Here is a 15,726-nt window from a genome sequence, read left to right on the forward strand (position 1 = left end):
CCCTTCCGACATGCGACATTCACAAATGGACGGGAGGTCTAAAGCCAGCCAGACCTCGCCCAAGAGGAAGGTCCACAGCATGTCATACTAAATATTCTCTCAGATCTTCAAATTTTCAGATTATAGTCACTAAGGGCAAAACTCAAACATGTTGTATATATTTCTGTATTTCTGGCAGGCGGCTCAGGGCTTGTTCAAGACAGAAAGGCATGCCGCTTTCTTGCTGAATAGCCAGACGACATTCAGTTGGTAAAGAGCTTAAAGGAGGTGCAGATCTGCAGTGAATTCTGTCCTATTTCCACAAGCCATGGACTCAAGCCCATCTGATTCTCACACACAATGGCTCTCTCAGGAGCTGATGTATCCCCTCAGCTAGAGGAAGACACTCGGCCCCACATCTCACTCCCCTGCAGGACAGCAGGGCCCAGCAGGGAAAGGTAGCCCACACAACTACAGTGATCTTTACTCACAGGACTCTGGACCTGCTCAGAGCAGACGCCAGCAGATTAGGTTAAGAGAAGGATTTACTAAGGGATAAGAACAGCTCTCAGAATCACTGGGACATATAAAGAAACAGACCCGCAGGCCAAGGTTCCAGAAGCAATTCCCTAAAACACACTTTACAGCTGGACTGCCAAGGGGGCTGCTGCCTCTAGGATGGGCCCAGATAAAATAAAAGCCAAAGAAACCAGCCAGCTCAGGAAACGGACACGGTGGCTGCCAACTGCACAACTCTGTCTCCTTTCCCAAAGCACACGCCACCCAAACAGGCCAGCTCCCTTCTCTGCCCCCTGGCTTCTGGCCCATGAATAAGACAGTCTATGCAAGGCTTTATACTAGAACCTGTTTCCCAAAGGAAACTGAGCTGCATCTACTCTAAGAGTCTGGAAAAAGCATTCTCTGGCCTTCTGGTTCCTTATGCAGTGAGGGGACTGGAATGGATGTGGAGCTGGCCTACCCGGAGCCAAGCCCTGCCAGAGCCCTTTCCTGCCCTGTCAGAGAGCTTGGACCACCACTCCACACCCATCAACAAAGGGGGGCTGCAGTCACAGACCCTGTGCACATCAGTCTGCACAACAGGGCTGGGCTGGGCTGGGACTTCCCGTTTCTAAGCGATGCTGGCCAGTGCTGAGGTGCTAGTCTCCTAACCACACTCTTAGCAGCAGGGACTACGACCCAATCCTGTGTTTATGGGTACTGCCTTGTTGACGCATAGGCCCACATGCTTACACACTGCATCCTCTATGGCCACATCTATAACAGAGGTTGGTCACATGACGCCTGTGTGGTGCTTCTGTCTAACTGACTAAAATCAGAGATTCTCAGTCTTCATTTATTGTTCTCAGAGCCGAGTCACAGCAGGGGAAAGCTCTCTAGCCTTGAGCAGTCAACCTCGGGCAGAAGCTGGTTTGAGCATGATGTGAGAAACGTCTCTGCAACACCAAACGGTCTGCTGGGGCTCAGGGGGCACCCTTCCCTCCAGAGAGAGACCCCGCGTTAGAAGGGTGTGAGGACGGAACAGTGATGGCCAAGCTGCCACCACGAGGGGACAAGGCAAGGCAAAGGCCCAAGCGAGAGCAGTGGGAAAGAAGGGCAGACTCGGAGGCCGGGCCACCGCTGCCGCAGGAGTCCCAGTCCAGCTGTCACCTTAGCAGCCCAGGTGTGCAGAGAGACAGGCAGGACAAGAGTGACGGAGCCTCAAGTGGAGAAAGAGTGCTCTGGGTAAGAAAACTCAGGGCAGAGAGGTGGCTCAGAGGTTAGGAGCACTGGCTGCTCTTCAGAGGCCCTGAGTTCAATTCCAGCACCCACATGGTGGCTCACAACCATCTATCGTGGAATCTGATGCCCGCTTCTGGCGTGCAGGTATACATGCAGAACACTCATACATAAAATATAAATAAATTAAAAAATAAAAAAAAAAAACCTCAGATGGCAGCCAGGTGATGGTGGTGCACACCTTTAATCCCAGCACTCAGGAGGCAGAGGCAGGCGGATCTCTGTGAGTTCAAGGCCAGCCTGGTCTATAGAGCGAGATCCAGGACAGGCTCCCAAACTACAGAGAGGAACCCTGTCTCAAAAACAAACAAACAAAAACCAAAAAAGGAGGAGGAGGAGGAGGAAGAAGAAGAGTAAACTCACATGGCTTCAGCAAGAGCTCAACCAATAGGAATGCCAGGCAGGTTTCTGCTGTTGCTTGACATGGGCTCATGTAGCTCAGGCTGCCTCCTACCAGATTCACTATGCTGCTGAAGAGGGCCTTGAACTTCTGATTCTCCTGCCTGTACCTTGTTAGTGCTAGGATTATAGGCACGGACCAGGATCCCAGTTTGTACAGTGCTGGGCTGAACTCAGGGCTTTAGGCCTACAAAGGAGCCACTCTGCAAGCTGAGCCACGTCCCCAGCCGACACTCTTTTGCTTGGTTTAGGTAGTATCAGGAGTCGATCCTTGCATGTGCTAGGCAGGCACTTAACCACTGAGCTGTATTTCCAGGTCTGTTATGTCCCGAGTGATACTTTATATGCCCATAAAATCAGGCTTAACTCCCTCTAGAACAAGCAAATAGAAGTAAAGAATACTGTGTGTGGCAAGGAAGTACACGGGTCATGAGAACTCACACACTGCATCGTCCCAGGTCCTAAGTGAGGTGACACATGAAGAGCTGGGCATGGTGTTGCCACCACAGGCTGTGGAGAAACACCAGCTCCCTCCTCTTGGCTCGCTCCCCCCCCCCCAACTAGACTGTGAGCTTGTCTGGAGAGGGAAGGACGGCTGGGGACTGAACTGGGTCTCCCACGTACTAGGAAAGCACTCTCCCACTGAGCCACACCCAGCCCTCCTAGGTCTAAGTTCTCAAACTGAGGGAGTTCAGGACTCACATCTGGATTTTGTCCATCTCATCATATTTAGGAAGGTGAGGGGAGTGCTCAAGCCCGTGTATGCTGCACACACTGTGACTAAAAGCCGATCACCTCTCAAGCTGGACCATCCCCCAGCACCAGCTCACTAGCCATGGTGACAGGCAGGCACAGCAGCCAGGGCCTCGTCCTCCTGTGGGTAACAGAATGAGCTACACTGACCAGCTGGCTCCTGTTTGCACTGATATTTGATCTATGACAAGTACCAGAGATGACGCTGGAAGAGCGCCCCAAGAGGTCACACAGCCCTGGCAGATATCACTCCACAGTCACGGCTGACAGCCTTCCCCCTGCAGAGCACATTGACCCCTCTGCCACGGCACAGCACGGCGGAGTGAGGATGTGGTGACCCCGAATGCCATCTCTGTGCTCACGAGCACACCACTCAGTGGGTACCTCAGGACAGGCCCTCACCACTTACCTCCTCACAGACTTCCCGGACCGCTGCCACACTGGGCTCCTCCTCGGGCTCCATGCCTCCTCCAGGGACAATCCATCGGTCTGGATGGCGGCTACTGCTCACGAGCAGCACCTGGAGTCAGAGGTCACAGGGAGGATTAAAACAGTCAAGAAAACACTCACAAATCAGTCCAGATAAAACAAATGCCACAGTAACTAAGAACCAGCTCCTGTTTACACCTCCAAATAACTTTTACGAGGCAGTGTCTTGTGTTGGGAACAGCAGGCACTCTGCCCAGGACAGGCCAAGGGCATCTGCTGGGAACCACCGCGGGCTGTGGGCTGTACCTTCCTTCACACTCAGCCGCCTGTCTCCTGCTCCTCCCCCCTCTCCTGGTTCGGAAGCCCCCAGAACACATCGCCGATGAGGTGATAAGTAAACAGGAGCAACTGACAGCCTGGAAACGCCGAGGAGGAGGAGGAGGAGGAGGAGGAGGAGGACGACGACGACGACGACGACGACGACGACCGTGGACGTGGACGCACCACAGGCCACAGCGCCGTCCCGAGCCCGCAGCACACTCCAAGGGCTGAGCTCGCTCCCGGCTCTGGAGCAGCAATCCTTCCTCTGACTCGACGGAACGACAGCTGATGAGGGAGCTCCAGTGATCTATTATCTTTAAATGTTATCATGTCATGTGATCATCTCGTGCAGAGTATGGCTGTGCACCTTGTACAGAGGCCAGAAGAGGACGGTGGATCCCTTACAGCTGTATTTACAAACAGCTGTGAGCTGCCGTGTGGTGCTGGGAAATGAACCAGGGCACTCTGGAAGAGCAGCCAACAATCTTAACTGCTGAGTTATCTCTCCAGCCCTGGAGTTCTTTTATATTCTTTTTTAAAAATTTTATTTATATTCTTTTTTTTTTTTTTTTAAGGTATGGGTGCTCTGTCTGCATATATGCCTGCATGCCAGAAGAGGGCATCAGATCCCACTAGAGATGGTTGCTAGGAATTGAACTCAGGACCTCTGGAAGAAAGAACAGCCAGTGCTCTTAACCACTGAGCCATTCTTTTTTAATGCATTCTAAGTTCTGGGTGGCTGACGCAATTAATCCCAGCACTCAGGAGGCAGAGGCAGTTGGATCTCTGCAAGTCCGAGGCCAGCCTGGTCTATGGGGCTGTGGTATATTATGTACCCTAATAAAAATTGCCTGAAGATCAGAGAACAGGAGAAGCCACTCGATAAAATATAGAGGGCAGGCAGTGGTGGCACACACACCCTTAATCCTAGCACTCGGGACTGTGAGTTCAAAGCCACCCTGGACTATATGAGATTGATTCAGTCTAGGAGAGAAACAGCCAGGCAGTGGTGGCACACACCTTACTTGGGAGTCATACACCTTTAATCCCAGTATCTGGGAAGCACACATGCCAGTAATCCCAGCACTAGGAAGGAAGTGATACGGCTGGGCAGAGAAAGGAGACAGGAACTAGAAGGCTTTTTGGCTGAAGAACTTTTGGCTGAAGATTCAGAGGCGTTCAGTCAGAGGATCTGTGGAGTTGTCGAGGTGAGGCGTGGCAGTGGCTTCTCCCTTTGTCTCTTTGATCTTTGAGCAAATTTTATTAGGGTACACAACATATCACCACACAGGGCGAGTTCCAGGACAGCCAAGCCTACAGAGAAGAAACCCTGTCTCAAAAAACCAAAGAAAGGAAGGAAGGAAGGAGGGAAGGAAGGAGGGAGGGAGGGGGGGAGGGAGGGAAAAGAGGAGGAGGAGGAGGACGACGACGACGACGACAGGAAGATGACACAGTGAGTTCCAAGACAGCTAGGGCTCTGGAGAGACCCTGTCTGGGAAAGAAAAAGAATGGGAAGACATGGCTGGACAGACGGCCCAGCACCTAAGTGAGCTTGCTGTTCTCAGAGGACTCAGCTTGGTTGCCAGCACTCACACTGGGGAGCTCATAACCACCTATCTCAGGGAATCCAACACCTTCCTTCTGCTCACTCAGCAGGGAACACACTCATGTGTACACACCCACACATACATACACAGCAGTTTTTAAAAACAAATACAAATAAACCTTTAAGGATTGCAGTTTTACTAATTCTGACTTAACCAGCATTCTGATGATGGCTGAAATCAAAATGTTAATTGTTCCAGTTCCTCCACCATGCACTCTCTGGAACTCCCAGGTGAAGGTGCAGATGAACTGCCATTATTTCCAAAGCTAAAGTAACACCAACTGTTCCTCACACCTCAGGCTCTGGTGACGACTGAGCCTCGTCCTGCTCTACATGCCTCCCCACCCAGCAGCCATCCTTGTCGCTGCAATGTGCTTCTGCCTTTCTGGCCCTCACAGATGTCACAAGGCCTTCTGGGTACTGACCTTCCAGCTGCTTCCTTTCCTCCTGGGGGCTCCTGGAAACTCATCCTTGAATTCCCCTTTCCCTGTCATGAGAGAGTCTCCTGACATTCATCTACAGAATCTGTCATGTGCAGACAACGAGGAGTCCAGGAATTGGGAAGGTGTCCACAAGTTCACATGCAGCACCGAGGAAGAGTCCATACTAACATCATGTACTTACACAGCACTATCTGAAAAACGGAAGTTCTGACTTGAGTAATAGGATGTATTCCTCTGGTGAGGAAAACACTATAGGATCCTGCTAGTTTCAGCTGTGTGCAGACTGCTCTCCTTGTCGTCATGGCCAAATACTCAACAAGCAAAGTGGGGCTTGTTTTCCTCCTGCTTACAGCTGAAGAGGCAAGTTCATCAGGGCAGGGCAGCTGTGGCTGCTGGGTGGTCCCACACCAGTGCAAACAAAAGGCACCAGTTCACATCTCTGCGGGCCAGGAAGCAGAGACAAACTGAGCCCAGTACCTGCCAGTTCGACCCAGGTCCAAAAGGTTCCACAACCTTCCACAACAGTCCCACCAGCTAGGTCAAGGGTCAAACACAGCCCGGTGAGGAACAGTTTGCACTCCAATCATATCCTTTATATGTGGTTTTTTTTTTAAAAAAAAGGTAACATGGACAGGCCATGAAATTCATCATTAAAAACAGAAGTCCTCATTGCACTCCTCCCTTAAATTAACTTACAAACACTAACTCGAAATGGAATAGTAACCTAAATATAATTGCTAAAACCATGATGCACTGAGAAAAAAACAAGAGGAGATCTCTGTAATTTCAGACGTAACAAGATCCACCAAATTCTTCCCTTTTTTTTTTTTTTTTTAAAGTTTCTTGAGACAAGGTCTCTCTGTGTAACCACTGTGGCTATCCAGGAGCTCTGTAGACCAGCCTGGCCTTGAACTCATGGAGATCCGCCTGCCTTGCCTTCTGAAAGCTGTGATTAAAGGCCCTCAAAAGTACAAAATAGAAATAAAATTTTACTTCATGTGTGTGTTAGTGCACCATGTGCCTGCCTGGTGCCCATGGAAGCCAGAAGAGTGCATCTGATCACCTAGGACTCGAGTTCCAGACAGTTAAGAGCTGCCAAGTAGGCGCTGGGAATGGACCCAGGGTCCTCTTCCTCTGGAAGAGCAGGCAACAATCTAACCACTGAGCCATCTCTCCAGCACTAAAGAATGTTTTAAAGAGCAGCTGCCACACCTCTGCATAATTAATGACCCCATACAATGTTATGAGATGCTTAAAGCTGAAAAGGAAGTAAAATAAATTGTTGGAAGTCAATCAATCAATGATCACAAGGCAATTCCTAGGATTTTAATGCTATTTTTCCTTCAAAAATATCTACTTTAAAATTCTAAAGTTATTTTTCAGTCTAGAGGAGCTTAAAACACCCTGCAGACGGCAGGGCTGTCTGGTAGGGCAGAGCAACACTGTGCCTCTTCCCGAGGACCGCCGTGCTGGGTAGTCACCAGTAACTGCTACCACTTCCACCCTGGGAGCAACAGTGCGTTTTAGAAACAACATGGAGAATCATTCTTCAGCATGAGCCCACCCAGAGTATGTATGGGTGTAAAGGACACAATGGCTGACTCCATGGCCTGGGGAATTTGGAAAAAGCACTAGGGATGACCTAGCAGGCCAAGAAGAACTCTAAGCTCAATTTTCTAAGCAATGTCTGCTGGGAGAATTAAATATCTTGGATACTCTGGTTTTTCAACATCACTGAAACAAATAAGCAGCAGCATTCCTGACCTCCACAACAGGGTATCCCCTCAGGGCGGAGCTGTAAGATGCACTGGAAAAGCCCTGCTGTGCCTGGCCGATTGTGCCCGGCCATTTTCTCTATGTTCTCAGAAAGACAAGTTCACTGGAAACAAAGGCAAGCATCAATCAACTGTTCATGCTTCAACCTACCTTAAGATGTGAAAATTAAACCACAGGCGTGGTGCTGTCCTCTTTACACAACAGGACAGGACATAGCCTTGTGTCACCAGACTGCTACTAACACATCAGTCCCACAAATGAAAAGAAAAATGTTCATCCCTCCAGACCTTTTCAGGTTTTTTTTGGTTTGTTTGTTTTGAGACAGGGTTTCTCTGTGTAGTTTTGGAGCCTGTCCTGGAACTCACTCTGTAGCCCAGGCTGGCCTCAAACTCACAGAGATCTGCCTGCCTCTGCCTCCCGAGTGCTAGGATTAAAGGTGTGCGCCACCACTGCCTGGCTTCTAAACCACTTGTAATTTTTTTTTTTTTTTTTTTTGGCGTGCATGCGTGTATATGTAGTTTTTTTTTTTTTAAATATATTTTATTTTTTATGTGCACTGGTGTGAGGGTGTCAGATCCCCTAGAACTAGAGTTACAGACAGGTGTGAGCTGCCATGTGAGTATTGAACCTGGCTCCTCTGAAAGAACATCCAGTGCTATTAACCACTAAGCCATCTCTTCAGCCCCCATTTGTAATTTTTAATTTACAAAAAAATTTCAAATATATTTAAAAGTATAGAAAAATACAATGATTCCCAAGTAACTTCCACCCAGCTTCAATAATCATTAAGGCTTTGCCAATCTCATTTAACTTGCCTACAGCCCCCACTTGTGAGTATTCAAAGCAAACTCCAGACATTAATAGACTCTTATTACCGAATACTTTGGTTTTCCTTCTCTAATTGACGAGTTAGCACAATACTCATAATGTCATTCATGCACATAGCAAAGCGGACAGTTCCTTACGAGCTAAGAACAGGACCACGCTCAGATTTCTGGGATGGGAACACAAATGTTAGTTACAATGCCTGTTTGCAGAGCGGGTCATTATCAGGATTTCCACAGGGCGCAAGCAGCACTGAGTAGCCCTGTGTCCCTCTCTATCTAAATCCTAGTTAGCGGAAATCAGCTTCAGTTCCCTAACACAGGAAAGGCAAGAAAGCTGCCACACTTATTCACTAATTTGCAAAATACTGATGATGCTTAAGTAACCACTGCAGTTTTGTTGTTGCCAATCATTTTATTTAGTTAGCTAGTGCTGTGTGGCGGCAGCCCACACCTTTAATCCCAGCATTCAGGAGGCAGGGGCAGGTGAATCTCTGAGTTCGAGGCCAGCCTGGTCTACAGAGAGAGTTCCAGGACAGTCAGGGATACACAGTGAAACCCTGCCTCGAGAAAAATAAGTCAATAGTTAGCTAGTTTGAGACATGGTTTTACACAACCCAGGCTAGCCTCCAAATTGCTATAGCTGAAGATGAGCAAGAACTCTTGGTTTTCCCCTGCCTCTACCTCCGAAGCTCTGGGATTATAGACATGTTCCACCATGCCTGTTATGCAATTATTAACTAACAGATTTTTAAATTTCATGTGCACCAATCAAATGCAGTTGTTCATTTATTAAATGATTTATTTATTTAACCATTTATTAAAGATTTTTAAACGTATGTATGTTTTTACTTATATGAGTGTTTGCCTGCAAGTCTGTAGGTGTATCACGTGCACACCCAGTGCCTGCAGAGGTCAGGAAAGAGCACTGGATCCCTTGGAAGTAGGATTACAGATGGTTGTGGTCCCCATGTAGGTGCTGGGACCTGAGCTTGGGGTCCTCTGAAAGAGCAACAAGTGCTTTTAACCACGGAGCCATCTCTCCAACCCATTATTATTTTTTATTTCTTTGAGACAGGGTTTCTCTGTGTAGCCCTGGCTATCCTGAAACTCACTCTGTAGACCAGGGTGGCCTTGAACTCAGAGATTTGCCTACTTTGCCTCCCAAATGCTGGGATCAAAGGTGTCTGCCATCGCCGCCTGGCTAATGTGTATATCCTTTACCCAGAAAAGACTGCTTTGCTGTAAAAATTCTGACTAAACGGCTAAGATGGAACATGTCACCCTATACCTACCAACACTTAATTCTACCAGTCATTTCTCACAAGCCTTGAACCGTGTGTGTGTGTGTGTGTGTGTGTGTGTGTGTGTGTGTGTGTGTGTGTTGAGATGAGGTTTCCTACAGGACCTGGAGCTTGCTTACTGGCTGGCCAGCTCCTGGCACCTACCCTCCTGTCTCTGACTCCTCAGCACTCCAATGACAAATGTGTACTTGGCTTTTTAGGTGGGCAGAGGGGACTGAACTTGGGTTTTTGTATGTCTGCATGGAAAATGCTTAACAGAGACATCTCCTCGGCCACAAACCTTGCATCTTTCTGACACACATCTTTAGTTCTGAATGGCTGGCTTGTCTGGTCTTGGTCACTGTAAGACAGCCAGGCTCACTGCAGGCGTCACTGGCCCAGATCTGCATCCAGCTTTCTCCAAGGAGCGCCTGGCTCCTTTCAGGGAGAAGTGGTGTTTACAGACCGCCACTGGGATACCGGCTGCTGGCGTGACGTTACTGCTTTAATACACACTCACTGTCAGCAAACATGTACCAGGAAAGAAAGGAAGCCATGACTTGTGCACACATTCTCACTCAGACTTAGTGACCGGGGTTCACCCCTGGGCTTCATACTTATCCTTTCCATTACACTGAAAATTTTACTAATCTAATTATTTGATTTACTCCATAAAATTATTCAACAGTTTGGAATTACCTGTACTATTATCCATAAAACAAGTAAGCGCAGTTTAAGATGGCTTTGTAGTTCCTAGCTCAAAGCTAGATACCAGAGACAGTCTATCAAATACTTTTTCAAGGCTACATAACAGATACTATGTGGAAAGCTTGTCCCCCTGCCCCCCAATCAAATTCATTTGTATTGTTCTACATTTTTAAGGACCACAGTTTGTTGAGACTGAAATGTAATTTGCGTACTCTGAAATGAGGATTGTCAACACAAGTGTGGAGCCTGATGAGAGCATCCACCCGAGCTTTCAGCCATGACCAAGCTCCATCTCCCTTTCTTAGTGCTGTTGTTTTTAGTGCTGAGACTGTGTCTCACAACGCAGCCTTGGCTATCCTAGAATTCACTGTGCAGCTCCGGCTGTCCAAGAACTTCTGATGGAACTTACAGACTGGCTTCAAACTCACAGAGATCCACCTGCCTCTGCCTTCCCAGCACTGGTACTAAAAGTGTGCATCACCACGCCCAGCTCCTGGCAAATTCTTGTACCTCTTTCCTACCCATGTCCCATGAAGGTAAACCTTGGGCAATCCAACTAGACTTGGGATTACCCAAGTGTGTCCTTGAAAAGATTTCCAGAAGTTTTACCGAGGTGGAAACACCCACCTTGGATAATGGGCAGCACATCCCACGAGCTGGGTTCCCAGCTAAACTAAGAGGGAAAGGAGGCGGCCAGCTGACCAGCAGCAGCACACAGCTGTCAGTCACCTTACCTGACATGACATCACATGACAACGTGACCAGCTGCCTGCCATGCTCTACCTCCAGGCGTCCCCACAGTGAACTGTCCAACAAGCCCTTGGTCGAGCAAACCTTCTTCCCTTCAGCCGCTCCTGACAGGGACTGTTCCAGCAGAGATGACTTCTGCTTGTTCCAGAGCTACACTGATTATCATGGGAGTGTTCTGCCTGCGTGTGTGTGTGTGTGTGTGTGTGTGTGTGCGCGCGCGCGCCGCATGGATACCTGGTGCCAGTAGAGTCTGGCAAAGGGTGCCACTGAGCGGGAGACACGGCTCAGCAATTAAGGGGTACTGCTCCTCCTGAGCACCTCTTCCAGAAAACCCTGGTTCAATTCCCAGCATTCACATGGCAGCTCACAACAGTCTGTAACTCTAGGGGATCTAAAACCTTCTTCTGGCCTCTGTGGGCACTACATGAATATACATGCAGGCAAAATGCCTATTCACATAAAATAAAAATAAATCAATTATTAAAGGTGGTAGGCATCAGATCCCCTGGAGTAACAGTTATGAGCTGCCATGTGGGTTCTGGGAACTGAATCCAGCAACTCTGGAAGAACAGCAAGAACTCCAGGCCCTCTGAGGATTTTATTAATTCATACCACAGTTTACTTAACCAGTCTTCTGTTTTTGTTTTCTGTTTTTCAGCATTGGAGTCCAAAACCAAGATCTTCTGCATGCTAGATGAGCACTCTATCACTGAGCCAACCCTAGCCTTCTTAATGGAGACCTTGGGCAATTGCTGTTGTTAAAACCAAGTTGCAATTTACACCAACCATTTCCTACATGTGAATACTCTAGGAGACTCCACAATTTACTCAACTAATTCTTACTGACAGTGAAAAGCTTCCTGGGCATTAAGGTGTCTTGGCTACTTTGCCACTGCTGTGAAGAGACACCATGATCAAGAAAGCATTCAATTTCAGGCTCACGACTGCAGAGGGACAGAGAGAGAGAGCTACTGAGCATACTAACTGGGATGGCCTGGACTTTTAAACCTCAGAGGCCACGCCCAGTGTCATACCTATTCCAGCAAGGCCACGCCTCCTGATCCTTCCCCAGCTGTCCCACCAACTGAAGAAAGCACACCTTCAGACAGATAGCCTACGGTGGCCATTCCTACCCAAACCACCGTGTCTGATCTGACTGGAACGGCCCCCAGAGTCTATACTGCACAGCATTGGTCCCCTGCTTGTGGCATTTCTTCACATTTCTGCACCATGGACTGAAGTCCTTATGGGACCATGAACCATCATGACATTTCCACCCGGGAGTAATGCAAACACAACTAACACAGAAAACCGGTTCCAGGAGACAGGTCAATGCAGCAACTAAACACCATCATGTTGGTTCTCAGGCCTCTGGTTTGTGGGAACAAAGTGGAAGAGGCTGGACGTGCAGGCTAGAAATCCTGGACTACTGTATGCTGTTATTTTTAACTAAATATCAATTCTTCAATTTAACCAATACAAATTCGGGAGCCAGATGCTGGGTGAAAGCCCGCCAACTCGGAGGGCCAGAGAAAGCGCCCTCTGACCTTCCTCCTCTGCCAACGTCCCAGAAAAAGAGCTCTCTCCTCCATCACCTCAAACAAAACTCCTCAAACTCAATGTCCCTCCCTTCTACTTTCTGTGTCTCTCTATCCATCCCCCTTACTCCCTCTTACTCTCCATGGTTTTTTTTTCCTGTCATCTGGTTCCTTGCTCCGCCTCTTGACCTATGGTTGACTTTAATCTTGTTTATAATATTCAATCAGAAAGCTCTAGGATTAAAAGCGTGTGCTAGGGCTGAGCTACACCACAACTAGAAGCAGGTGTTTCCAGCAAATGACACAACCTAGGGTTCACCGTGTGATCAAATATCCTGCAGCAGCAGGATTACCCTCACGTTTGTGAGTTAAGAAGACTTACATGTCAAAAGATGTGTGGACAGTGAAAACTATGCTCATCGGGTCTCAGTGGGGACAGGACACCACTAGACAGACCACTAGCTTGACAATCTTCTCACGTAACTTTTTGACAAATAATCTAGCTAAGTTTTGTTCAAATCCCCAAAAAGGAGGTTGAATTTAAAAAGCAATGGAGGGCTGATGATATGGCCCAGTTGGCTTCGTTTGCCCACCATGTGTGAAGTACTGAATTTGGTCCCAGCACACTCCTCATCCCAGCTCCAGCACTTGGATGCAGGAGGATCAGAAGTTCAAGAAGTGCAGCTACATAGGAAGTGGGGAGCCAGCCTGGCAGAGGCTGCCCGAGAGATCTTGTTTCAATGCTCTCCCACCCTGTGGGAGGCCAGCTCCCACCTTTTACAGGGTTCCTATGAGGAGGACAGAGGAATAAGGAATTTGTAGATAGAAAGATAGCGGAGAGGAGACAGACAGAAACACAGGATAGCTTCGGGAGGCCCTGGATCAAAATCCACCGGCCCCTTCTGTGGCTTTTTATAGGAATGCCAAGGGGTGGGGCAAAAGAGCTCCCCCTTGCTTGATCAAAGCACACCGCACAGCTAAATGCAGACCCTTCCAAACACCTGGTAACCACGCCTGTGGTCAAATCATCCCCTTATGCACCCCTGCCAGGTAAAGCAAGCTCAGATCTCAGTAGGAAACCTTTGTGGGCTTCACCCCTGCCCCCCCAAAAAAAACCAAATTTGTTTAGTAGAGGAAATTCTAGACAGTACACATCAGTCTACGGCTCTCTGCCACTGCTTGCTGCTTTTAGCTTTTAATGTGAATGTGGAGCAAAGAGATAAGCAGGAAGCTGTGGACTACAGTCTGGGAGCACAGACTTAACACGCTTGGTAAAACAAGCCTCCTCACATTTTGCACTGGGACAAAAGGACATGTTGTTTGCTGTGGAACAATCTTTGTACACTGTAAAAATGTACTACTCTAACTGGTTAATAAAGAGCTGACTGGCCTATAGCTGGGTGGGAAGAGATTGGGCAGGAGAGCCAGACTAGGAGGATGCTGGGAAGAAGGGCACAGTCTGAGCAGTCTCCAGCCAGACACAGAGGAAGCAGAACGTGTAGAAAATGAGGTAATGGGGCTGGAGAGATGGCTCAGCAGTTAAGAGCCCTGACTGCTCTTCCAGAGGTCCTGAGTTCAATTCCCAGCAACCACATGGTGGCTCACAACCATCTGTAGTGAGATCTAATGCCCTCTTCTGGCCGGCAGCATACATTCAGACAGAACACTGTATACATAATAAATTTAAAAAAAAAAGAAAGAGAGAGAGAGAGAGAGAGAGAGAGAGAGAGAGAAAGAAAGAAAGAAAGAAAGAAAGAAAGAAAGAAAGAGAAAATGAGGTAACAAGCCATGAGCCACATGGTAAAACTTAGGTAAGAAATACAGCCTAATTTGGGTTGTAAGAGCTAGTTAGTAACAAGTCTAAGCTATCACCTGAGCATTTATAATTAATTAATATTAAGTCTCTGTGTGTTTATTTGGGAGCTGGCCAGTGGTCCTGATGAACAACTCTGCCTACAGTTGTTTAAAAGGTGAGAGTTCGGCTGGAGAGATGGCTCAGCGGTTAAGAGCACTGACTGTTCTTCCAGAGGACCTAGGTTCTATTCCCAGCACCCACATAGCAGCTAACAACTGTCTGTAACGCCAATATCTGACATCCTCACACAGACACACATGCAGGCAAAATACCAATGCAAATAAAAAATAAATGAAAAAAAAAGACCATAATAGTACATACCCGTAATTCTAGCACTCAGGGGCTGAAGCAAAAGAATTCTAACTCAGGTTAACATACAAAGACCCTGTCTCAATCAATCAATCAGAGACAGCAAAGGGGTACACTGACAGAAAGGGGCTGCCTAGAAAATGTTGTCATGTAAGCTCTGAGGACACTGCAGCCACAGTTCACAAGGGCCCAACTACATCTTTAGCTGACAGAACGTGACACTATCCATGTGGTGCTAGCTTGCAGGTTGGCAAAATTAAAGCGTGATGGGGTGATGAAGGCTTACACTATGGTTCAAATGAAAAACAAGTAAGGCCAAGCAACACACTGCACGGTGGATCCCACTTAGTAGATCCCATGTAGGTTGCGAGTGAAGCTGTGGTTGTTATCACTTAAGTCACGGGTGCTGGAGATGCCAGGAATGGAGGGTGTCTGCTGAGGGAAGCTGCAAGTGACACTGGTCCAGGCCACTGTGCTGTAGATGGCAGAGCCAAGGATGTGGACTGCCCACCACCTGCCCCAGACGCTGCCCGCGGAGCTGGAGGACCTGGTTGGTCATGCTGTGCAGTCTCTCCCCGCGCGCCACTCCTCCTGGGAATGTCTGCTCTGTGTCCTGGTATACTGAAGTCTGTAACATTCTTCCTCATCTTCCCTGGAGCCTCAGGAGACACCCTGGACTTGAGCGCTCTGTTTTGTTCTCAGCCCTCGGGGATCAAGTCAGCAGCCTTGCTCAGAACAGGCAACTGCTCTATCACTGAGGCGGGACCTCACAGCAGTGTTTGGAACTTTTAAGACTGGGGACTTCAGGAGGAACTAAGTTCATTTGCATTAGAAGATGGCTGTGACAAGCATTTGGGGGACATGGGCAAATGGCGTTTGAATCTGAAACGTCCTCCGTAAGCTCACGCTCTCAACACTTGGTTCCCGGCTTTGTGTTACTATACTGAAGGCTGGGA

The 15,726-nt window shown here is 48.2% G+C and overlaps 1 protein-coding gene across 2 annotated transcripts in view; it reads right to left on the minus strand.

The window, feature by feature from the left end:
• Nudt3 (nudix hydrolase 3) overlaps positions 1–15,726 on the minus strand; it is a 65,164-nt gene that overhangs the window by 24,966 nt on the left and 24,472 nt on the right. Inside the window, exons 1-2 of one of the 2 annotated variants that reach the window (XM_028888340.2) lie at positions 3,556–3,645; positions 3,338–3,448 (exon numbers count right to left, since the gene is read on the minus strand). In XM_028888340.2, the coding sequence (XP_028744173.1) occupies positions 3,338–3,448; positions 3,556–3,630 (186 nt within the window). In that variant the 5' untranslated portion in view covers positions 3,631–3,645. Of the gene's footprint in view, positions 1–3,337; positions 3,449–3,555; positions 3,646–15,726 lie in introns of those variants that run through there. The other variant, XM_028888339.2, reaches the window with a different exon arrangement.

This window comes from Peromyscus leucopus, chromosome 16_21 (assembly GCF_004664715.2).
Source record: "Peromyscus leucopus breed LL Stock chromosome 16_21, UCI_PerLeu_2.1, whole genome shotgun sequence".
Lineage (NCBI taxonomy): Eukaryota > Metazoa > Chordata > Mammalia > Rodentia > Cricetidae > Peromyscus > Peromyscus leucopus.